This window comes from Bos indicus, chromosome 3 (assembly GCF_029378745.1).
Source record: "Bos indicus isolate NIAB-ARS_2022 breed Sahiwal x Tharparkar chromosome 3, NIAB-ARS_B.indTharparkar_mat_pri_1.0, whole genome shotgun sequence".
NCBI lineage: Eukaryota > Metazoa > Chordata > Mammalia > Artiodactyla > Bovidae > Bos > Bos indicus.
The window spans coordinates 78965578-78991324 of record NC_091762.1 but is presented as its reverse complement, the minus strand read 5'-3'; the positions used below and the strand labels follow the sequence as shown (position 1 = coordinate 78991324).

The following is a 25747-nucleotide window of genomic DNA, read 5'->3' as shown; positions in this document are numbered from 1 at the left end:
ATGCCATGTAAATCTCTTTCCCTTTGTTCACCTCTCTGCCTCCAAATAGTAAGTTAGAATGAAAACCAAAATAATTCTGTGTAGGACATGTTCCATCTTTCTTTAAAATTCATCCTTTGAAGAATTTAATTCACAGTGCTAAATGCCACATATACTAAAAATTTATAGAGATTTTACCAAAGGACTTGTCCCTTTCTCTCTGGGTGAAATATTAAAAAGAGAGAGAGAGAATATGAAAAGCATTTCTGTTATTGTGCAGTTTACTTGCTTTTGGGTTCATTTTCTTGTTGAAAATGGAGTTTTTTGCAAATGAGATTTGGTGAATTACAATTCAATTGAATTTTTCTGTTTATGCCTGAAAACCAGAGTCCTTCTGTGCAGGATCATTAACTTCAGTTCTGTCTACATGTCACTGTCAGGCTGGGGAGGGAATGGAGATGGAAGGGAGAGAAGAATGTCAGTGGATATAGGGAGAAAGAGTGAGAGAGAGAAAGAGGATAAGAGGAAAATCATTTACAGAACAAGGTTCTCATGGAACAGGTCAAATTAATTTCACTAGTGCTTGAAGTATTATTCTCCCTAGCTGGCAAGAAGCAGAAAACAAATTCTATACACTGCTAACCCAAGTAAGAGTAACACTGGCCTACTTTCAATCACGCTGGGATGACCAGCTGATTAGAGTTTGTAATAGATTTGCACACAGTAAAGTCTTCACCAATGATGTAATATTTTCCTGCTTTAGGAGATAGTTGTGTTTCTTACTGTGAGTATTAAACCATCCCCCACTTACCTTTTATGATGTGTGTGTGTTCAGTTGCTCAGTTGTGCCCAACTCTTTGTGACCCCATGGACTGTAACCTGCCAGGCTTCTCTGTCCATGGGATTTTACAGGCGAGAATACTGGAGTGGGTTGCCATTTCCTTCTCCAGGGGAAATTTTATGATAGATGTCAGTAAATTCCATTTCTTAATCTTGGTTTGGTTTTTATAGCTGTAACCAGGAAAACCTTGAGATTTTGAAATTTTGATTATTTTAAGATTTCATGTTATGTTTTTATTTCTAAAGGAATAGAGCAATGGAGATGCTATAACTGCTGAAGTCAGTCATTTAGTTACTTTTAGTAATCTGTTAGAATAGCTGATTTCTCATTGCTTTGTAAATAATCAAAACTGCAAAATAAAAGCAAGATAAATCTGCATAAAGTAATATACAATATATATTTTAGGTAAGATATAAAGTCTTTACACCCACTGAAACTTTACAAACACCTTTTGTAATAGATGAGAAAACAGACTCAGAGAGTTTGTGTAATTTGCCCCCGGAGGTAGTAAAGATGGGATTTGAACAAAAGTTTTTCAGAATTCAAAGCTCCTACATTTTTTTACAACTATGTATGTTTCCTATGGATCCTGTTACTGTTGTTGTTTAATCCTTAAGTCCTCTCTGACTCTTTTGTGACCCCATGGACTGTAGTCTGCTAGGTTTCTCTGTCCATGGGATTTCCCAAGCAAGAATACTGGAGTGGATTGCCATTTCCTTCTCCAGGGGATCTTCCTGGCAGGAATCGAACTTGCCTCTGCTGCATTGCAGATAAATTCTTTACCACTGAGCCACCAGGAAAGCTCACCTTGTTACTATATTTAATGCTTAATAGAAATTGTTCACCTGCTCAAAACTCTTCCCATTTTCACTCAACTCCTTCATTGCAGTGATATTGACATAGCAAATCTAGGTCCTTTTGTGGAAAGCCTGTTTCATGACCATTTTTGTTTCAACATTTTCTTCCATGTTACCATGTCCATGTTCCTTAAAAATCATTATTATTTTTAGCCCTTGAAGTCTTAAATGACTTATGGCCATCTCCATTTTAGTGCACTAACCTGAACTCCCATATATCAAACCTGATCTTCAAGGTGCCATCTACATCAGCCTCTTTTGCAATCCAATTCTAATGGAGTGTGTCATTAACGTGCGTATTTCTGAGAATAGACTCAGCTCAGAATGAAAGGGTGCTATTTTATAAAGAGGCTCTGTACTCACTAAGTACAAAGATCACCTGGATTTCCTTTGAGTCACATAAAAATGAAGGTAAAGCATTCAGACTGAAGAGCACATGCCCACCAGTTTTGAATAATTTGGATTAAAACGGTAAATGCGTAGATCAATCAAGAAACATTTGTTAACTGACTGTGCCAAGTACTGCTTGACATTGAACTTCATATTCCCTGGTACTTGCCTTTATTAAGCATCTCCCATACCTTAGGCAGTAGTCTTGATGCTGAAAATCATAAATATCATAAAAAATCATGGGAGGAACTGGCTTTCTTCTTAACTGGTCTTAAATTTTTCTGTCAGAACTTCTTAAAACAAAGAATCTGAATTGGATTATAGTACCTATATTTAAAACTTAGAGGAAAAGCTAATACACAAAGTATTTTAATCTTTCCTGACAGAAATACAGTGGCCATCATAATGAATAGATATTACCAGTGAGAGTTGCTGTCAATATGCGGCATTATGCCCAGGGCAATTAAATTTGCCTGTTTTTTATTACTGAGACCAAATGTTTGGCCTGAGTTCCTGGAGAAAATAAGTAATTCCATTACATGCGATTCACCTTTGAGTAACCCCTCAAGCTGATGAAGACTTAAGCTGAGAATTCATGTTTATCACAGAAATAATTCATTTAGCAAACATTTATTGGGTCTCCTTATGTTCACTGGGCAGCACACAAAGATGTAAATATGCAAAATACAGTCTTTGTGCTTAACAAATGTCCTGCCTAATTTCCCTAAAAATGTCTTTCAATTTTAAAAAAATTAAGGTTTTTGTGTTTGCTTTTGCTCTTGTTTTTGATAAGAGGGCAAAACAAATTGTGAACTAACAGAAAGATATTCCAAAGACGTGAAGGGCATGGGCTCTGAAGTCAGGCAGAGGGGACTCTGAATGTGGTCTGTCAATTACCACCTGTGTGACCTGGCTCCAGACACTCCTCATGAACCATGATATGTAATCAATAACATAATAGCTCCTACTTTGTAAGGTTGTGTTAATATAGGGAAGTTCCTGACAGATTTCCTGAAACATCTTAAGTACTTACAACATTACATCTATTTGGTTTTTATTTATTCAGTGTGTTTTGGGCTAAATTGAGCTTTTCAATGTGCTGTTGTATATGTGCTGTTCACCTAAAAATGTGGTGAGGTCACACCACACTGCTTCCCCGATCTCTGTTCCTTGCCTTAATGCACATGCCTTCAGATAGGTCCACCCCATGCAGTTTAGGGCTCCTCCTCCTCTCCCCTGATACCTCTGTCTTCCCTGTCAGTCTTCCTCCCTGACAGTCTTCCCTGTCCTTCACCATCTCACGGAGCTTGCTCAAACTTATTTCCATTGAGTCAGTGATGCCATCCAGCCATCTCATACTCCATCGCTCCCTTCTCCTTCTGCCTTCAATCTTTCCCAGCTCAGGGTCCTAATGAGTTGACGCTTTGCATCAGGTGGCTAGAGTACTGGCACTTCAGCTTCAGCATCAGTTCCTCCAATGAATATTCAGGGTTGATTTCCTTTAGGATTGACTGGTTTAACCTCCTTGCTGTTCAAGGGACTCTCAAGACTCTTCTCCAGCACCCAGTTTGAAAGCATCAGTTCTTCAGTGCTCAGCCTTCTTTATGGTCCAACTTTCACATCCATACATGACTACTGAAAAAACCAAAGCTTTGACTAGATGGACCTTAGTCAGCAAAGTGACATCTCTGCTTTTTAATACACTGTCTAGGTTTGTCATAGCTTTTCTTCCAAGGAGCAAGCATCTTTTAATTTCATGGCCACAGTCACCATCCTCAATGATTTTGAAGCCCAAGATAATAAAGTCTCTCACTGTTTCTGTTTTTTCCCCATCTTTTTATCATGAAGTGATGGGACTAGATGCCATGATCTTAGTTTTCTGAATGTTGGGTTTTAAGCCAACTTTTTCACTCTCCTCTTTCACCTTCATCTAAAGGCTCTTTAGTTCCTCTTCACTTTCCGTCATAAGGGTGGTATCATCTGCATATCTGAGGTTATTGATATTTCTCCCAGCAATCTTGATTCCAGCTTGGGATTCATCCAGCCTGTCATTCTCCATGATGTACTCTGCATATAAGTAAAATAAGCAGGGTGACAATATACAGCCCTGTCAGACACCTTTCCCAATCCTGAACTAGTCTGTTGTTCCATGTCCCACTCTAACTATTGTTTCTTGACTTACATCCAGGTTTCTCAGGAGGCAGGTCAGGTGCTCTGGTATTCCCATCTCTTTTTTTTTTTTTCCCCATCTCTTTAAGAATTTTCCACAGTTTGTTGTGAGCCACATAGTCAAAAGTTTTAGCATAGCCAATGAAGCAGAAGAAGATATTTTTCTGGAATTCTCTTACTTTTTCTATGATCCAACTGATGTTGACAATTTGATCTGTGGTTCCTCTGCCTTTTCTAATCTAGCATGTACATCTGGAATTTCTTGGTTCACATATTGTTGAAGACTAACTTGAAGGATTTTGACCATGACCTTGCTAACATGTGAAATGAGCACAGTTGTATGGTAGTTTGAACATTCTTTGGCATTGCCCTTCTTTGGAATTGGAATGAAAACTGACATTTTCCAGTCCTGTGGCAACTTCTGAGTTTTCCAAATTTGCTGGCATATTGAGAACAACATTTAACTGCATCATCTTTTAATATTTTAAATAGCTCAGCTGGCTAAATTTGAAAAAAGCTTAGCCTAGTGCCCGGCACATTTGAAGGACCTAGTGAACCAGTGCTGCCTTCCCCTCACTTCTAGGGATTACAGAGAGAAAAACAAAGGTTGTTCCTCCAAACCTCATGTCCTGTGAAGACATGAATCTTATACTGAAATTAACGCAATTCCTCTCATAGTGTCTGTAAGTTTTGCTGCAAATGACAGCCAGTAAGAAGTCAAATTGAGATATGATCCCAGATCTCCAGATTCCAAAGTAGGCCATGTATTCTGTTCCCTTCTACCATGTCCCCTGCAGGGCTTCTGGGAGGTGTGTCTTCATGCTTCTGAGGCAGATAATGAGATGGCTTGTATTCCTCTATGAACTGTGTTTTACATACCAACCTTAAACTATTGTCACTGCCACCCTCTCCTCCTTCCAGTGTTCCTCTTTCTTCCAAAGCTCCAGGTCACTCTTCGAGCTAGCCTTGTGCCCAAGCCTTTTCCTTTGTCCAAGCTCTGCTCAAAAGCACTGTTTGTAGCGGGTGGGAAGCAGAAGGACCAGATATACCCCAGGAACATGTTCTCCAGAAGTGCCACCTTTTCAACAATGTTAAAAGCAGTATGCTTATATGGGGTGTTTAACACCATAATTAAGAGCTGTTAGTGAAAGCAGTATGAAAGCAAGACTGTGACATGAGTGAAAAAAGAAAGTGTTAGTCACTCAGTCCTGTCTGGACTGTGACCCAGTGGACTGTAACTTACCAGGCTCCTCTGTCCAGATTCTCCAGGCAAGAATACTGGAGTGGGTTGCCATTTTCCCTTCTCCAAGGGATCTTCCTGACCCAGGGGTAGAACCTGGGTCTCCTGCATTGCAGGCAGATTCTTTACCATCTGAGCCACCAGTACATGAGTGAGAAAGGTATTAAAAAGTAGTGCCACATCTTTTCCCTTCCCCCAGCCCCTTTAAGATAGCTGGAAGATAAACCAACTTGCTACCAACATGCTGATGATGGTGACCGTTCTGCCTTTGACCTCTTGTTGTCCTACCAGCTAGAAGAATTCAGTACAGGAGAGAAAGGAGGAGGTGCTGGCAGAGCTCTGCGCTTACACTCCTGTGTGGCAGCATCTCTGCTGAAGAGCAGCATCTTCTGTGTTCTGTGTAGTTAGTCCTTGGCTACTGCCTACAGGATGCTTACACCTTGATTTCTCCTATTTGATCTCAGCTCCAGGACTGTTATCTCAATCTGTCCATCTAAAGAACTAATCTTTATTTTTAGGGAAAAGTATTAATATATCAAGAGTAATTTTTAAAACTAGGAGACATGAGACTAACCAAGCAAAAACTCTGTGGTTTCTTTTGAGTATCAGATTTTGATGTTTTATCTAAGATAAAACAGAGTACTGAGGCCAAATTCTTTTTTGGAAGGTCATTCTTAAAAATTCTATTTTCTGTGTAACATTTAAAGGCTAAATTTAGAATTTAGTGTTTACTTAATGAATCCCTACAGAACAGTTATACTTGAGAGAAAAGAAAATTGATAAAGGGAATTTTTTTGCTGTACTATTTCTTCTTCACCTGCAGAGCTGTACACTCAAAGTAAGGAAGTTCTAAGGTATCTTTAGATTCTAAGGTATCTAATTTAAAAATATAATTAGTTCAAAGACATTTCAGAGAAGAACATTAGTGAACACAGTCATTTGTGTTGTAAATTTAAAAGACTTTTTAAAGTTATTTTTAAACACTTTTGTACATTTTGGAGCTGTCATAAGAAAAGTATTTTACATGGTCACCCTGTTTGCAAACATTGACCACTCACATAACTGAGACCAAGAATTTCATGATATAGTCTTCATCCTTTCTACAGGCAATGTACACTTAGTTTTCATCTTCTATTTCATTTTTGAATGAAGGTTTCACCCTAACAAATTGATTTCATAAGCTTCCAGTGGTCTGACTTACAGTTTGAAAAGGGGATGAGAAATAGTGCCTCTATGTTATTACAATTGAATGAATTACTTTAAGGAATATTCTATTTGGGAACCACTATGGGACAATGAAAATAAAGACAGACATCTATTACACAGTGGAGGGGCTACCTTCATGGAGCTTACCATCTAGTAGGGGTTAACATAACATTGTGATCTGATGAGAAAAGCTGAAAGGAACATTAAAAATGTGTTCATGATGCTTTTTGTAAACATCTGTTACATGAGAAAGAAGTGCTGGAGGTTTAGTTGTAGTTAACAATTGTCATGGACATACCAGTTTCTTGATAGTGAAGGTCATCATGAAGAAAGATTTGTGACTATCTAGCTCCCAGTGTCTTTACTAAATATTGACAACTTTAGCACAAAAATAAATTAAAAGGAAAAAAAAAAAAGATCCCAAACTTTTAAGCCAATCCACCTTGTCTCTTTCTTTTCTTCTTTGCTCCCTCCTATCTTTCTCCCCTTGGTCACAGGACAATCTGGCTTGAATTATTCTGTTTCTTTTTTATTGTGATGAAATAAACATGACAGAATTTACCATGTTGGCCATGTTAAAGTGTATTCAGTACATTCTCAGTGTTGAGTAGCTGTCAGCACTATAGATTTCTTGAACTTTCATACTATCCTAGAAGGAAACTCCATACCAACTAGGCAGACACTCCTCTTTTCCCCTCTTCCTCACCCCTGGCAACTTCTACTCGGTTTTCTATAACAATGAATTTGCTTGCCCTTGATATTTCACATAAATGGATTCATACACTGGGTGGTTCTTCGTATCTGGCTTCTTTCATTTAGCATAATGTTTTCAAGGTTCATGCATGTTGTAGCATGTGTCAGTACTGCATTCCTTTAAATAATATTACATTGTAAGGGTACACCACATTTCTTTTTAATTCATTTGTTCATGGAGAACTGTTTCATTTTAAGGGGGATTTATTCAGAAAACACTTGTAAGTGATTGGACATGCCTTTAAAGGTTTGGTTACATGTGTATAAGGTGGCACCTAAAGGCTTTCAAAGAAATATGATGCCTATTTATAGAAGCTTGAGTATGATAAAAAGTACTGTATATCCAGAAGCTTAGGAAATAGCACTAGATAGCATATTCAAAAGCAGAGACATTACTTTGCCAACAAAGGTTCGTCTAGTCAAGGCTATGGTTTTTCCTGTATGGATGTGAGAGTCGGACTGTGAAGAAGGCTGAGCGCCGAAGAATTGATGCTTTTGAACTGTGGTGTTGGAGAAGACTCTTGAGAGTCCCTTGGACTGCAAGGAGGTCCAACCAGTCCATTCTGAAGGAGATCAGCCCTGGGATTTCTTTGGAGGGAATGATGCTAAAGCTGAAACTCCAGTACTTTGGCCACCTCATGTGAAGAGTTGACTCATTGGAAAAAACTCTGATGCTGGGAGGGATTAGGAGCAGGAGGAGAAGGGGAGGACAGGATGAGATGGCTGGATGGCATCACTGACTCGATGGACGTGAGTCTGGGTGAACTCCGGGAGTTGGTGATGGACAGGGAGGCCTGGTGTGCTGCAATTCATGGGGTTGCAAAGAGTCGGACACGACTGAGCGACTGATCTGATCTGATCTGATCTGACCTATGGATTTAGGATTCGTCTACATATAGATGGAAAAGGAAACTATGAATGATCAATGAATGAAACTGTCCCCCCCACCCAAGGAGGGGATGTAAAGAAAATTAGGACACAGTCCAGCAGAACTCTTGGGAATCCGTGGGTAAAGAACCTCCATTACCCACCCCTAGAGATGATGATAAATAAAACCTAACTCAGGTAAACCCTCAGGCTCCTCATTTGCAAAGAAAATACCTTCTACTTTTTCACAAGGCTTGTTAGAAATTTAAATGAGTCAATATATGCAAAGCAGCTGGTACCTAACCCGTAGGCTGGACCTCAGTTTTGGTAGCTACAAACATTACTCTATATATTTGTGCTGTTGCTATTGTCCGTTTCTGCATCTTTGCTATTTCATTACCTTGTAACATCATACCCAGGACTACCTATCTTGAAATAAGCTTTCCTACCATCTTAAAAATCCGTCTATTTTTAAATTTTGCTGTTGTAGTTCCAAGACTTTACTAGCTTCTCCCATAATACCAGAGGAGGCTAAAGGAATCTAAATGAGGTGGAGAGATGCTGCAGGCACAGGCCAGACTTCCGTGTGCCTGACCCAGTTCTGCAGGAACATGGGAGTGTGTTCTTAGCTCCATAGCTTGGACGAGGACTGTCCTAGCCTCAGATCATCAGAACATTAAAACTCTTCCTCTTTAGAAATCTTTGTTTAGACGTTGGCAAGGGAAAAGTTAGTTACTTCATTTCTCAAAGACACTTGATTTTTTCCCTTCCATTTTTGGTAAAGAATAATTGACAAAAATTCATGACCCAGCCTAAAGGATAATTATACTGTAGAAATTCACTTTAAAACTTTCATGTGGTTTGAGAGTCAGAAGTGAAAAAAATCATTGGATATAGTATTTTTTAAGCTTATTATGTTACCATATGTGGTATCTTAAGCTTGTTACTACTATAAGATCTTTGACTATCCTTGTTCTCTTTTGAAGAATTTCTTTGGATATTTTTTAAAACTTTTTTTTTTGTATTGGGGTATATCCAATTAACAATGTTGTGATAGTTTCGAGTGAACAGGGTAGGGATTCAGCCATACATATACATGTGTCCATTCTCCCTCAAACTCCCCTCCTATCCAGGCTGCCACATAACATTCAGCAGAGTTCCATGTGCTGTATAGTAGGTCCTTGTTGGTTATCCATTTTAAATATAGCAGTGTGGACATGTATATGTTCTTTAAATATTTTTAAATAAACTCTCAAAATACTTGACCACACTTATCCATTCACTTTTAGTTCATTTGGTATGATTGTTTCTTCCTGCATCTTCTCAAAGAGCTATTAAGATATGAATAACTTTTGTATTTCATATTTTTTTGCCTTTCAGAATTTTCTTTATAGTTTTCTAAACTTTCACATCTTCCATCTTTCAAGGGGTAAAGGTTTTCAGTGTTTTCTCTTATTCAACAGTTTGATTAGTTTTGTTTTTCTGGATTGTCACACCTCTGGTGTATTTCTGTGTATATTCCATATATGAGAATGTATTCTACATATGGGAAATATGACTTTCATTGAAACTAAAACTACAGAATGGCATTGCGTTTTGTGAATATGTGCAAATTCTTTCATTCCTTGTTACTGGCTGATTTGTTGTAAACTGAGAGATGGAAATACAAAAAAAAAATGTAACTCATATTCATCTATACAATTAGAAATGATGCTGGCGATGGACTCTGTCTCCTGAAGCCTGAGCCAGAGCAGTTTTCACTGGAAAATGGACAACTCATGACGTTCATGACCTAGTTCAAATTGGCTATTATCCAAATTTGGTGGTCAAAAACAGGACAGAGTCTATGGAAATCTTCTATTGCCTGTTCTGTTACTAATTTAATACAAGAATTACTGGAATTTGTCTGTATTTTCTCATCTGTTTGGTAGGACATGCTATCTCTTATCTCATGATCAAGTTACAGGAACTAAAGTAATTTGAAAACATAAGACAATAATAGCATTTGTTTTATAATCCTATAAAAACCAATATTGACCAGTGAATATAGCACTCACTGGGACCCCCAAAGCTGAATTAAGAGCATGGAGAAGCCAGTGAAGAGACTTAAAGCTCAAGAAAAATTATAGGAAGAAAATGACAATTTTGTCCCTATAAGGACATAAGGCAATTAGAGGTGAGAAGTTTCTCACACTCAAAATTTAAAATGACAGAGGGAAGGTATTCCTAAATGTAATGGGTGGATACTTTAAATGTCAGTAAGTTTTCTATGAACACCTCATGTGGAGAGTAATGGAGAACAGCTTAATGTGGGAGGAGATTTTTTTTAAACAAACATTGACATTTTAAAGACCTAAACCTCTTAAATGGAATGACTGTTCAAATGCAAAATTAGACAAACAGAGGCATTTGGAGATTATATTTGAGTAGTATCTTGAGAGTCAGATAATGAATGACTCAGATCATCCAAGTGGTCTGGGCTGATTCATATGTTTTAGAAGATGACATCAAATCTCTGATTTTGTCAGTGTTTTTCCCTTTGATCCACCTGGAGCATGCGTGCATGCTCAGTCACTTCAGTCACGTTCAACTCTTTGCAACCCCAAGGACTGTAGCCTGCCAGGATACTCTGTCCACGGGGATTCTCCAGGCAAAAATACTGGAGTGGGTTGCCGTGCCCTCCTCCAGGGGATTTTCCCAGCCCAGGGATCGTCTCCTGCACTGCATGTGGATTCTTTACCCACTGAGCCCCCTGGGACGCCCAATCCATCTGGTAGTGGTAGTCGCTCAGTCGTCTCTGACTCTTTTCAACCCCACGGACGGTAGCCTGCCAGGTTCTTCTGTCCATGGGATCCTCCAAGGAAGAATACTGGAGTGGGTAGCCATTTTCTTCTCCAGATCCACCCGGTAGTACCAAACAAATTCTGAACATCAGTGACTTTTCCAGATATAATTTGTGAAGAAAAATTTCCAAACCACCAGTAACAAGTCTAAGGCTTTGAATATATAGGCAATGGTATATCTGAATAAGACTCACTAACATGAGGAACCGGTTTCCCCAATGGCTCAGTGGTAAAGAATCCACTTGCAATGCAGGAGATGCAGGTTTGAACCCTGGGTCTGGAAGATTCCCTGGAGGAGGAAATGGCAGCCGACTCCTGTATTCTTGCCAGGGAAGTCTTATGGAGAGAGGTGTCTGACCGGCTACAGTCCATGGGATCAAAGAGTTGGACACAACTGAGAACTCACACGACATGAGAAATGCAAGCCACACGTGTAACCACAGGACATGTAGGAGATGGGAATCCCAGACAGAACCTTGATAGGACAAGGATGGAACATACAAGATTGGGCTTGGTTTACCTAGGATGGAAGAAAGGAGCCTTCTTATTCCAGTAGCACCTGAATGATGCTTCTTAGAAGACATCTTAAATCAACAAATATTATCTGGTTCCTGTGTTTGGTGCAGAGGATATAGAGAGCATATCCTTGGCCTCTGGCCTAGAAAGTCTTACAGTCTATGTGGGAAACTGACATAGGAATTAATAGGTGGAGTAATTTGTTGTATTATACTGTATCATTGTTGGTTAGTTGCTAAGTCGATACATATAGGAGCAAAATTTGAGGGGAGCACAGGACAGTCGTTTTCTGGCTACACTAAGATTAGGAGGCCCTCAACAGAGGAGGTGGAAGTTGATGGGGCCTTGGAAGCATGTATGGAAGTTCTAAATATCAACAAGATAGGAAAAACATTTCAGCCAGTGGTAAGGACCAAACAAGGAGAAAAGAGATGTTGGAGTACAGATGTTGTGGTATGTTCAGAGAATCCAATAAAGCCACCAAATTGAGAAAGTAGAAAAGGATGAATTGGGTATATGAATACAAAGATGTCAGACCAATGTGGCTCTCTCATGTGGTTTACATGATTTCTGTCTTGGAACTATCCTGTTCTCAAGAATACATCTAATCTGGAAATTACTGTTCTAAATCTGTGATTGGGTTTCTTGGCATAGTGCCTATTTGAAGAATGAATAACAATAGTCTAAGAAAAGCTTGCCAACTTTTCTGTACCTGGTCCTGATCTCCTTTCTATTTATTTATATTCTTTAAAAAAAATAATTTTGTTATTTACTTAGTTTTGCTTCATTGCTGTGTGGGCTTTTCTCTAGTTGCAGCAAGCCAGGCCTACTCTCCAAATGCAATTTACAGGCTTCTCATTGCAGTGGCTTCTCTTGTTGGGGAGTATGGGCTCTAGGTGAGGGCTTTAGTAGTTGAGATTCCAGGGCTCTAGAGCACAGGCTCAATAGTTGTGGCAAATGGGCTTAGTGGCACCGCAGCATGAAGGATCTTCCCGAATCAGCGATTGAACCCACATCTCCTACATTAGCAGGTGGAGTCTTTACTGCTTGAGCTACCAGGGAAGCCTCACTTTTATATTCTTACATTGCTTATAGTGCTAAGAGCTTACAGTGCCATGTCCTTGATAAACTCTGTTGAAAAATATGATAATGAATCATACACATATGCACACACATGCATACACATGAAGAAACTTTCATGTCTTTTTGAACATTCAGATTTAACTAATGTGCTGCAACTTTAAAAATAGTTCCCTTGAATGTTGCTAGGAACATTTGAAAATAGACTTTCTGACCTTTTGTTGTTTTCCCATAGGATTGAAAAAACGTACAAGGAAGGCCTTTGGAATACGGAAGAAAGAAAAGGACACTGATTCTACGTATGTACTTGAGGAGAACACCACTGCTCAGCATCAGCTGATAGTGCCCATGTGGGAATGTGTATCTGGTTTGGGCTGCTGTATAGAAGAATAATGAGCCCGTTAAACCTCTTATTTGGCTAGAATCCCTGTAAGAAAGTTAGAAAATGGGAAAATCAATAGTTGTTTAGAAACAATTAAAAAGGAAAAGGGTTATCTTGATCTCACACCTTTAGCTTTTCCTTCTATACATGTATGTCCTGCATAAATGTTATCACAAGATGTGGAGCATTACCTTGTGGCCTTGTCCTCTGATAATTTTTAATTCATGCAAATTGAAGTATCTTTCATATAATAAAACAGCTAACATTTAACATGACTACACTGGTAACTAGTACTTAGTAAATGCTCAGTGAATGGCAGCAGCCACTACTCCTATTACTAGAACAAATTAATATGTGGTAAGTTCCTTTTGAGCAACTAAAAATGGAATTTCCTGGGAAATTCAAGGGTGGAAAAGCTCATATTTAAAGAGATGTTCAATGAAGTTTCAAAGTGGGAGGACCCTTGAGTTTGATCTTCAAGAAGATGAGGACATGCATTTCATGCAAAGGGAGCAACAGCCAAAGCAGAGATGTAGAAAATCCAGGGAGGTCTTCAGGACAAGCCAAACAGGGCAGTCTGTCTGTCTGTCGACTGCTGGTAAATGTGATGCTGGGAGGTGAGGCTGAAAAGATCAGGGCTGGATAGGAAGGGCTTTAAGTGCCAGGCTGAGGTGTCTGGGCTTTCTTCCTTAGACAGTGCGCAACCTTGAAGTCTTGAGGCTTTTAAACCAGAGACTGTAACCGATTGAGGGGTAAAAAGCTATGTTTTGTCCAAATATCAGATGTTAAGTCTCCTGATCTTACCTTTTCTTTGTGCTTTCTCTTTTGGTAAATAGTTATTTCATGGAAACTACATTTGCTCTATCTAGTCTTGCCAATGTTTTTAAATGATTAAATTAGAAAAATTTCTGAGCATTATACAACTTCCGTTATTTCTTAAGAAATTGACATTTTTGAAAAGTTAATCAGAATAGGAGATGGTTCATTCAGCAGAGTCAGGAGACCTGGGCCCTGGCTTCAGCTTTGCCAATAGCTCCCCGGCCTTAGAATACACTTTCCTCTAATGGGCCTGCGTTGACGTTAGAGTCTAATTTCCCTGAAAGGCCAGACTCTGTCGCAGTCCGTCTGTCAGCAACATCGTGTCACCTACAATGTGCCACATGCTATGTGGGATACTATTAGACGTATCTCAGGAGAATGTTGTTAGCAGAAACCAAATCCAGTTTTCTTTGAAGATAGTGTCTGTAGCTGACTACACGTAATCTCTGGTGTGTGAAGAAAACTAAAAAGGATAAAAAGTCCCTGAAAAGGGAAAAGAGGTCAGACAACCTCCCCTGGGCAGGCTGAGCTATTTGCCTTTGGCGAAAGCACCGCTCTTCCATCATCACTTCTAAAATCATGAAAATGAGAAAGTTACTCCTCACGGCTTTGGGTAGATGGCCGACATCTCTCTGAAGTACTCTAATGAGACATTTGCTTGTAAAATCCCAAGTATCTCTTTCACTTCTTATAATCTGAGTGTCCCAGTTTACTTAGGTGTAGCAAATTAGCTATAAACTGGTTCCATCAGCGGTGATGGTCAAAAGACAAGCCATTTAGTGTAAGCCTCTGCCTTTCAGGAACCCCCTGATCTCTGATTGGGTCACATATCATTCTTGCAGAAGGCTGGGGAAATATTCTGGCAATGTGCTATCCCTTCAAATTTAGGTAATGCTTATGATAGTCTGCCATCACTGAACCTTGCTGATTCAAACTGTTTTCAGGGCTGTTGCAACTCCATGAGGGTTGCCAAGCAACCTGCTATGGTAGCTGCCAGCTCCAAATTCAGCTGATTGGGTGCCCTTAGATAGAGTGGGGTTAGAACCAGAGCTTCCTGATTTGATCATCATTACAGTGGCTGATAGAAAGAGGAAAAGAGAGAGCCTGTGCTAAATGGCAGGCTCTGTGCAAGGTATTTTGTAATGCACTGATATCCTTTTTAATCCTCACAGTAATTCAATAAGGTTAGAAGTAATATCTCAATTTTAGAGATGAGAAATCAATGCCAAAATGAATTAATTGCTGAAGGCTTCCCAGAAAATAAGACATGGAGCCAGTTTTCTAGTCCAGAATCAAGTGCCTGTTCTTTTATCACCCAGGAAGGGAAAAAAAAAAAAAAACGGAATAGATGGATAAAATTATAATCAAGGCCAATAGCGGGGTAAAAGAAAAGGGAGTAGTGGCAAGAGGTAACTGTCATTTTTAAAAACAGAGGCAAAAGGTGCCTGGTAGATGATCAGTTTTAAATGCAAGTCAGTAAATATAGTGGGTCTGCTGTATTTATTTAAACACATAAAACTTAATAAAAGGGGGTTAGGAAATAAATTGAGGACATGTCCAATTGTCTGAGGCTACTAAAATCTCTACTCCTCATCCTGGGCCAGCTTATATTGATATAATAACTTTAATCTAGATAACATTTTATGAGTATTTACAATGTTCTAGGCACCATTCCAGGCTCTTCATTTATATTAACTCACTGAATCCTTTAATAGCCCTGTGAGGTATATACCGTTATCACAGCTATTACGTAACTGAGGAAACTGAAACACAAAGGGGTGAAGCTCTTGTTCAAAGTTATGCAGCTGGGAGATCTGAGCTGACTGAACCCTGCAGTCTGGTGCTACAGCTGGTGCCCTGCATCACCGTGCTTACTACCACCATACTGGGAAGAACCAGTCTCATTTCCATCAATGGATAAGACAAAGGATTCAAACAGACATCATCACTGCTGTGTACAATTACATTTATTCTGATGAAAATGTTTGAAATGCCATCCCTATAGTGGTAATATGCATGAAACCAAGTGGCCTCCCATTTTAGATCCCCTTACATCTATCACCTGCCCCTAAAAACAGCCCCGTGAGGATGAGTGCCGCTGTATCTGTCCTACGCAAAAGTTAACAAACTCTCCTCTCTCCTGATCCCTTTAGCAGAGGCTGAAATCCTAGTAAGAAATGTCTGTTTGTTTTTTCAGTATATAAATCTGATAAGGAAAATTGGCTTTGATGAGTGTGAGTCGGTACTTTTCTCTGTGCTTTCTTGCCACCTGGGTTTATTGTGGTCATAATAACCCACTGGATTTACTTGCTTGTCTTAAAAGCATATCTTCTTCATCATTTTATCTCCTGAGTTTAGCCTAGTGCCTGACCCATTATAAGTCACTCAATATTTGTTCAATGAATTATATATAACTCTTCCTATCCTTCTTTCTTAGATGAAATTTCTTTGAAGCAACTGTTCGGAATTCTCATAGCCAGCAAATGTCCAAACACCCTCAGACTTCTGTCAGCTCTCATGGTCTTTCAAAATCAGGGTCCTCTCTACTTCTAGCCCCTGTATCACTGATTCATTCTTGCATCCACAGGGAAATGACTATGAAAAGTGATGCACTCCCATCAAATGTTTTGTAATCCAAGTAGAATGCTCTGCTAATTTTGAAGGGGGTGTTGGCAGGGAAAGGAATCAAACCTTGGAGCTAAGAAGATGTCCCAGCAAATAAAGAACATTTTACTTGATCCCACCTCCTAAGGAACAGTTCCAGCCACACCTGGTGGCTCAGCTGGTAAAGAATCTGCCTGCAATACGGAAGACCTGGGTTCGATGTTCGATCCCTCAGTTGGGAAGATCCCCTGGAGAAGGGAGCAGCTACCCACTCTAGTATTCTGGCCTGGGGAATTCCATGAACTTTATAGTCCATGGGGTCGCAAAGATTGGACATGACTAAGGGACTTTTATTTTCACTCCACCCAAGCACTTACTAAGGTTTCCTTTCAAACAGTGCAGGTCCTCACCTGAGCATGATTCTGGTCTCCATGTTAATAAAATAATATTTAGAATTAATATTAAAACACTAATATTAGAATTAACATTAATTAAAATATTAATATTAGAATTAATATGAGGTTATAAAGTTACAATGACTACCCTTTTACTTCTCCCTTTCTTCTGTTCCTCCTCAATTTTCCAGAGTAACAGTAATACCCTTCCTCTATTGCTATAAAGTCTAATATGGCTGCAAGTGGGCAGTTTTGTGTTTGTTCCTAGGGCAGGGCCATCATGGAAGAGGAAAAAAACCTGTAACAAACATTTTTGAAGACTTAGTGTGTGTTGGGAATCATTATAAGTTCTTTATATACTTATCATATTTAAACTGACTTAGAGAGGTTAAGTAATTTGTCCAAGATCAGAGAATTAGTAAATAATAGAGTCGGAACACCTAGATTCATCCTTCTCTAAAGACCTTATTCTTAAACACTGTAGCCTAGGATCACTGTGGATTAAATACCCTGGACTTTAGTCATCAAAGTGAACCATTTAGTAAAATTGCCCTTCATTTCCCGTTCTCATGTAATCAAAGGAGCAGTAAATATAGAAAGATGGAGGAAAATACAGATTCTCAAAGTGACTTGAAAAATACCATAGAAATTCCTTCTTATAAGAGGAAATTCAAGACCACTTACGGGGAGAAGATGAGAGAACAAATCAGTTGGCATTCCTGGTGGTAGTTTTAAATGGCAGCTGATTAAATGGGACAGCTCTTACTGAATTCTCTCAAAAGTGGGCAAGACACTGCGCCAACAACTTGTGCCTTTTGGATTTCAATTTTCAATGAATCTCTCCCTCCCACATACATGTACACACACCCCACACTGAAATATCATTCAACCAATTTGTTTTGAGTAGCTTTCATTATCCAGGTTTATTGGGGTGGGAACTGGCGAGAGGTGGTTAATGACTCTTATTGTTGTACTTGAGTCTGTGTAGCAAGAATGATTCATTTTCCTAATAGCTACTAATTTCTTTTTGTTACAGAGGTTCACCAGATAGAGATGGAATTGTAAGTATTTAAATGACCATTTTTAGTAGGTTTGCATTTCAACCTATGCTAGTTTAAATTTCTTAAAGCCCCGTTTCTTTTTTTTTTCCTGCCAGGGGGAAAAATGAGCTTAAATGACTTTTCAGACCTCTCACTGTTGTAATTTTTTGTAGTAATTGCACGGGACATAAATACAGTCTTGGTCAAGTTAAACTTATTTATTGCATTCACCTAAAACCTTGCCCCAGAGCAGGCAAGGCAACCAGTCATCAATATGATGGGTCAAAAGTCAGACAGTTCCTGCAGGGGCTGCTACCATCAACTGTTATTTCATTTCCAATTTAATGATATAAGAGCTCATTATATGAGAATGCTTTTCTCCAACAGAGGCCACAAAGTCATAATGGAGCTGAGATCCAATAAAATTGAAAGAAGCCTTTCCCTTTTTGCAGTTGAGCTGCAGATACATTTTCTGTATTAAATTCATAAGTAGGGAATGGTCTTGAAACCACTTATGCCTGAATTTACAGCCTGGAGGAAGAAAATGTGTTCACCGGTTTAAGAGTTAACAGGAACTCTGATTCCTCACTGGTCACCAGATTTCTTGCCTTTTTAGAGAAGTCGGTGGTGCATGAGCTTGGGTTTATCCAAGTTGTCCTGATGACAGGCTGCACCAGCTTCTAAAATGACTTCCTTCAAAGCTGAATCAGATGCCTATTCAGAAGGTTCAAAAGAACAGCTGTTATTGAAGGAGGAAAAAAAAAGGGGACTCACATTAGGCTCATTGGGCTGGAGTGGGAACTAAAATAAACCTGATAGATAATTTTTTTTTAAATCACCCTTTATAATATTAGACCTAAATTGGGGTGTTAATTGCAGCTATGGTAGGAGTTTTTCTCCCACATTTAACTCAAGGTTCTTAGCTTTGGGGTGCCTTTTGCATTCATGTAGTTCTCTCCATGAAATGTTAAGGAAGTAGACTGAAATTTATCAGACATTGGGTAACACTATAATCAAGGCTCTATTCAGCAGGGGAAAAAAAAGACCCAGAAGACTCAGCTTCTCCTCACCTCTTGCTTCTGGCTCAGAGCCTTCTCGTTAACTCTGTCTCAGGTACTCTGCTTCTGTGTCTTCTCTTTGCTTCTGTCTCAGTCCCCTCCCTGAGTTTTCTTGTCCCCTTCATTCTCACCCTTGCAAGGCTCTGTTAGCTAGTCTCTGCTTTCCCTCCATGCTGCTCCCAGGCTGGTTTGCTGTCTCTTGCTTCTCTCCCTCTGGCACCCTCAGTCTTGTCCTTTTTTTTCTTTCTCTAAAGCTCCTCCCATGCCTCTGGTCATCGTCTCTGAAGCCCCCCTGCTGTCTCAGGTCTCTGCTCTTCTAGGGACCCCCTGTTTGCATCTTGAGGGGAACATGCACCTGTTACCTGGCACAGCACTGGTGTGCAACCGGTGACTCAGTATGTGCTGTGCCCATGAGCCCCGCTGCGATTCTGCAGACTCACCCATCCTAAGGCAGGGCTTCAGCCCTGAGTTCCCCAATCCCTCTGTCATTGCCACCATGCCCAGTCACATCGAGTTATTTACCAGCAGACGTGCCCTCTGTTCCTTAATTGGAATTGCCACGAATGTATCATTGGTCATGATTTTAGAAAAGAGGAGTTATTTAATTTTGATTTCTCAGGAAATAATACAAACCTGTTTGGAAAATAGGCTGCCTTCAAAATAAATTCATGCTCTCAGAAACAGGGTGTACAGCTTCCTAGGTAATTGGACATTGTTAGCCAGTTGCATCAGAGAAGGCAATGGCACCCCACTCCAGTACTCTTGCCTGGAAAATCCCATGGATGGAGGAGCCTGGTAGGCTGCAGTCCATGAGGTCGCTAGGAGTCAGACACAACTGAGCGACTTCACTTTCACTTTTCACTTTCATGCATTGGAGAAGGAAATGGCAACCCACTCCACTATTCTTGCCTGGAGAATCCCAGGGACAGAGGAGCCTAGTGGGCTGCAGTCTATGGGGTCGCACAGAGTCGGACACAACTGAAGCGACTTAGCAGCAGCAGCAGCAGAAGCCAGCTGCATATTTTACCACTTGGAAATGTGCCTCCAGTTTTCCCCACGTACTATGGGCACCAAATTTTGAGAACGCCTTCTCAGACTAGTTGCTATAGAAGTCCAAAATTTCTATTTGCATTTAGACCCTGGAAATCTCAACCTTATTTTCTTTCAAACTCAGACTGATTTCTTTAAGACCTTATGTCAGTGGAGCCAGTCCACTTTTACGTGGCTAAGTAAGCTTTAAAGTGATTTCTTTCTGAATATCTGAAGTTGAAATTTATGGTTTCACTAACGTGGTTCTACAAACTATAGGTGTTGGTGTACCCACTTCATGCTTATAAATGACTTTGTCAACACAGGAGTTACACAACAGGTTTAACTGTTTAAATTCAGTTTCTGCAAATCCAGTGAAGCCCATCTTTGGTGACAAGGCTTTTGAGGTTTTGTCTACAGAGGCTCTGTGGCTGGGCTGCATGTAGCGAGATGGGCTTGCCCTGCTCTCCACTGGTCGAATATGCCCACTCCTGGCCAAGCTGTCTGTCTCGAAGTTTGAGACTTTAGGCATCTGTGTGGCAATGCAGTCTAACCCAGAGACAAACTCTGACTTGTGCAGGACACACTCTGAGTTTTTCCTAAGCAGTTCAGATTTCCATCCACCCCTAGACCAGGGGACTGGATGTCACGTTCATTGCTATGGGGAGATCTCAGCTTATCCTGAACACGTGTGCAGGAAAGGGTCCAGATTTGGAGCTGGCAGCTGTGTGTGCTCTGTCTTGATGTCTCCCCAGAAGGCTATGATCCAGGGAAATATACAGTGGAGCTAGCCTTTTCAGACTGCCATTAGAAATCCAACTATCTTTATTCAGTCTCTGGTGTGGCCCAGTGTTTGGTCTCTACCTATAAATTAAGTGCTGGCTGAATAAGGACTGGATTCACATCACCCCTGGTGCCGGGGACACCGCTTTCCCCTTCTCCCTTCTTCTCCTGGCCTAGCCACACTGGCCTGCTGAATAGAGCCTCATTATGGGCCCCAAAGTCCACTCTTTTCTTCGAGAACCCTGCCAAGATTGGTAGGCCCTCCAATTTGGCCTAGATGTTGTTTCCTCTATGGTATGTTTGCTGACTCCATGTGATTCTTTATATGTGTCTTGAAGAACAAACAGATCCTTTAACAACTTTTTTCTACATGAAAACAATCAATTCCAGCAGCCCAGCCCACATGAACCACCCTACAATAACAAAGCAGAGTGCGTGCGTGAAGGAGGAAAAAAAGTTTCGGTAAGGAAACAGATTTTAGTTTAAAATTTCCAAGGGGTTGTAGAAACAGTGAGTAAAATCCCAGTTTGAAGTTTGAAAACACAAAAGCATTTAAGACTCTTTCTTAGATAGTATTCCCCAATACTGGGGCCAATTTTTAAATCAACTCTATAGATTGTATATGTTGATGTCTGAATATACTTTTAAAAAGTGATCAGGCATAAGAGACATGCCTATGTCTTAGAAAAAGGACAGCAATTCAGATTTTTAAAAGAATCTGCTATCTTTAAGAAAACTTTGGCTATAATATAAACAACATTATACATATTGAGTAGTCATTTGTTAGGGTAAGCACTATCTAAGTAACATTAGGAATTTGGCAGGACCTGGGCCTGTGGGACCTCAGGTACTTCACAGTGGACTTGGGGTGCTGATCCTGGTGGCCCAGACTATACAACAATGCTAGCTGGGTTGTTCAAAATGGTGGCCACATGTGGCTATTTAAAATTCAGTTCCTCACTTAATGGCCATCAACAGATGAATGGATAAATACATAGTGCATATATACAATGAACTATTAATCATAAAAAATGATAAAATAGTGCCATTTGCATCAACATAGATAGGTCTAGAGAATATCATGCTGAGGGAAGTAAGGCAGACAGAGATGAACATCATATTATATGATATCATTTATATGTGAAATCTAAAACAACAAAAAAAGATACAAATGAACCCATTTATAAAACAAAAATAGACCCACAGGCATAGAAAACAAGCATGTTTATCAAGGAAAAACCCAAGGGAGGAAGGTATAAATTGGGAATTTGAGATTAATAGATATACACTACTATATGGAAAATAGATAAACAACAAGGACCTGCTTTATAGCACTGCTGCTAAGTCGCTTCAGTCGTGTCCGACTCTGTGAGACCCCATAGACGGCAGCCCACCAGGCTCCCCCGTCCCTGGGATTCTCCAGCCAAGAACACTGGAGTGGGTTGCCATTTCCTTCTCCAATGCATGAAAGTGAAAAGTGAAAGTGAAGTCGTTTAGTTGTGTCCGACTCTAGCGACCCCATGGACTGCAGCCCACCAGGCTCCTCCGTCCATGGGATTTTCTAGGCAAAAGTACTGGAGTGGGGTGCATTGCCTTCTCCGACTTGATAGTACAGGGAACTATATTCAATATCTTGTAATAACCTATAATGGGAAAGAATGAGTGTATATATATACACGTGTGTGTGTGTATATATATATAATTGAACCACTTTGCTGTATACCAGAAACATTATAAAGCAACTATACTTCAGTTAAATAAATACCTATTTTTTTTAATTTTTAAAAATAAAATAAAATTCAATTCTTCAGTGACATTTGCCACATTTTAAGCACTCCATAGCTACTTGTGGCTAGTTGCCACCATACTGGACAACACACATACAGAACATTTACTTCTTCACAGATAGTTCTATTGGATAGTGCTATTCAATAGGGTTCAGAGAAGGCAATGGCACCCCACTCCAGTACTCTTGCCTGGAAAATCTCATGGACAGAGGAGCCTGGTAGGCTGCAGTCCATGGGGTCGATAAGAGTCGGACACGACTGAGCGACTTCACTTTCACTTTTCACTTTCATGCATTGGAGAAGGAAATGGCAACCCACTCCAGTGTTCTTGCCTGGAGAATCCCAGGGACAGGGGAGCCTGCTGGGCTGCCGTCTATGGGGTCGCACAGAGTCGGACACAACTGAAGCGACTTAGCAGCATAGGGTTATTTACAAAGTGAGACAAGTCTATCTCAATGGCAAAAAGATAATATTTAGGCAGTATTTCACATGTCTTTAATACTTCTCACCAAAGAGCACAATGTGGCCATGATCTGACCTTGGAAAAGAGGAGCATCCACAGTTAAAATTAAGAACTTTGATGAATGTATAATTGAATGCAATTTTACTACACTTATTGATCTAACCAATCATATTATCTGAGAGGAGATAATAAGCTTGACCAAAGTAAAATACCTATTAAAACATGATCGATATTGCTATCAGCCTTGATTATCTTTAAATAACAGTCATATATTCAAGTTTTAGAAGTGATTCATGTAAATTGTGGATTTTAGAAAATATAGAAAAGAATTTTAAAAATACATACCTTTTACTTCAAGAGAAAAATCTCTCTTTATATTGAATATGTTGGTGAATAGCCAATATTGCTCTAAATATTAAGCCTAATTTTTACATATTTCCCCACTTAAATTACATTCTTCCATGGTTTTACTCTGTTTCCCAATTGAAAATCAATAGAGCCATTACCTCCATATCACCACTATGAGCTGCTTAAATTGTTAAACTGGGAGAATTGCTTCTTTAGAGTTTTACCAGAAGAATTTCAACCAGGTTCTACATTAGCTCTAACTTGATAATTTCCACTTGCAAAACCAAATATATTTGTAAGAATTCACTAGTGTGAATGATGCTAAATTATTAATTTCTCTAAGAGAACTGTGTGTATATGTGTGTGTGTGTGTGTTTAATATCGACCCAAAAGAATGTACTATTATGGTTTGTTGTTTGTGTGTAGTATTTATGTTTAAAGTGTTATTATTTTAAAAGAAATTTCTTTTTATAGGCTTTGCTTTCTCTTTATCACAATCTTCCATTGGTTTCCATGGAAACTGAGAAACTTTCCCTCAGCCCAGATCTAGAAAATTCAAAAAATTGAGGAACTTTGTATTTCTAATATTGTCAGTAAAGAAATACACACACTCATTTTGTCTTTATTTAGCTGAACCTATCAACTATCCTGGTCTTGAAAGGCTTTGGTTACAGAGATGAGATTATCATGGAAGCAAACGTGTAGAACTTCAAAAATTTTGAACTCAATAATTTATCTAATCTCTGGTTTTTAGATAGCAATTCTTTGTAATAAAGAATTAAGGACTAAAAGATCTATTAATAGTACTATACTGATCACAGAATTCATAAGTTTAGTTTTTTGAGATCAGCTTAGTTCATTTGATTTCGCATTACCCTAAATTACATTTGTATTTTGAATATATTATATATGCCTTATAAGGCAGAGAAGGCAATGGCACCCCACTCCAGTACTCTTGCCTGGAAAATCCCATGGACAGAGGAGCCTGGTAGGCTGCAGTCCATGGGGTCGCTAAGAGTCGGACAAGACTGAAACAACTTAGCAGCAGCAGCAGCTTTATAAGGAGGATTTGGAGAGTTTTGCAAGGAAGACATATGCAAACATTGTTAAAGTAGAAATTTTAAAAGAAAACAAGTATGACAAAAAGGAAGTAAGAACCATGCCATTCACCACGAGAGAGATTTTTTTATTATGAGATGGCATGTCCTCAAAAGTAGCTTCATAGCTTATATAGGTGCAAAGTTGATATGGCAAGTTTTTAAAACAACCTTCGTTCAAATAGCAAAGAATATCACTGAAGCACTAATGCAATGAAGGCAATTCTATGAGAAGCTTAAAATGATGTAGTCTGATTAATCATATAATCTTTGTCAGGAGCAAGACAAAGAAGAGGGATATGGGGCATGGGCCCTTTGTCCCAGTGTGTTGGTTGGTGGAGGCAGGACAGAATTTGTGCATTTGTAAGTTCTAGTGCGGTGTTGGTATATGGGAAGAGACAGGAAAATAATGGACACATTATCTATTCCTCACACACTATTTCCCCTCACTCAACTACTGCTAATCCTTAGAGCACCCAATCAACATGCAGTATCAATCAATGATGATGTTATTAGGTTACCTCTGATTTGGTTTTTTAGTGATTCTGCATGCATAGATGAAAAGGTTTCTTCTCCTACCTACTTGTCAAATGGTGTCAGCTGTTAACATTGTAGCTCAACCAGCCTTCATTTGTGATTGCAAAATTAGGTGTCCTGTCGTCAAGCCTCATTCATCAGCATCCGATGTGTGTTGTTGTGAGATCCACGAGTGCTCAGTGACATATCGTTGCTCTATGTGCTAACAACAGGAATGTTATTAAATGGACTCTCCATTACCAACCTCATCTGTGTTTTTATCCTTTGCTCACGAGAAATAGAGAATCCTAGACATTTCGGTTTGAATGATACCACATCCTTGCTCAAGTTCTCGTGGCCATACATGTCATGGCAGTACCAGGGCCAAAAATAGAACTTTAAGATAATTCTGAGAGAATAATGCTGATGCCCAATCCTCTCATAATGATGTGTGCTCATGGAGGCCTAGGATGCATGGATGATAGAAATCCACAATTAATCCTCAAATTTTCTTTTAGTAATTTCATAAGAAAAGTCACTTGAAAAGAACATCAACACTATTTTTTAATACTTAGAGGCTGAGTTAACTAATTTGAATCTGATTCCCTTTATATTTTATCAAGGATGTTTAGGAAAACTTGAGTCAGTGTTAGAAAAGCTGGAAGAAGATGAATTAATGACTTGG

The 25747-nt window shown here is 39.4% G+C and overlaps 1 protein-coding gene across 16 annotated transcripts in view; it reads left to right on the top strand.

The window, feature by feature from the left end:
• The window catches only part of SGIP1 (SH3GL interacting endocytic adaptor 1), a 238198-nt gene that overhangs the window by 82407 nt on the left and 130044 nt on the right, over positions 1–25747 (top strand). For 7 of the 16 annotated variants that reach the window (XM_070786382.1, XM_070786384.1, XM_070786383.1 and 4 more), the window contains exons 2-3: positions 12977–13040; positions 17978–18002. In XM_070786382.1, the coding sequence (XP_070642483.1) occupies positions 12977–13040; positions 17978–18002 (89 nt within the window). Of the gene's footprint in view, positions 1–12976; positions 13041–17977; positions 18003–21241; positions 21314–25747 lie in introns of all 16 variants that reach the window. The other 9 variants (XM_070786373.1, XM_070786377.1, XM_070786375.1 and 6 more) reach the window with 2 other exon arrangements.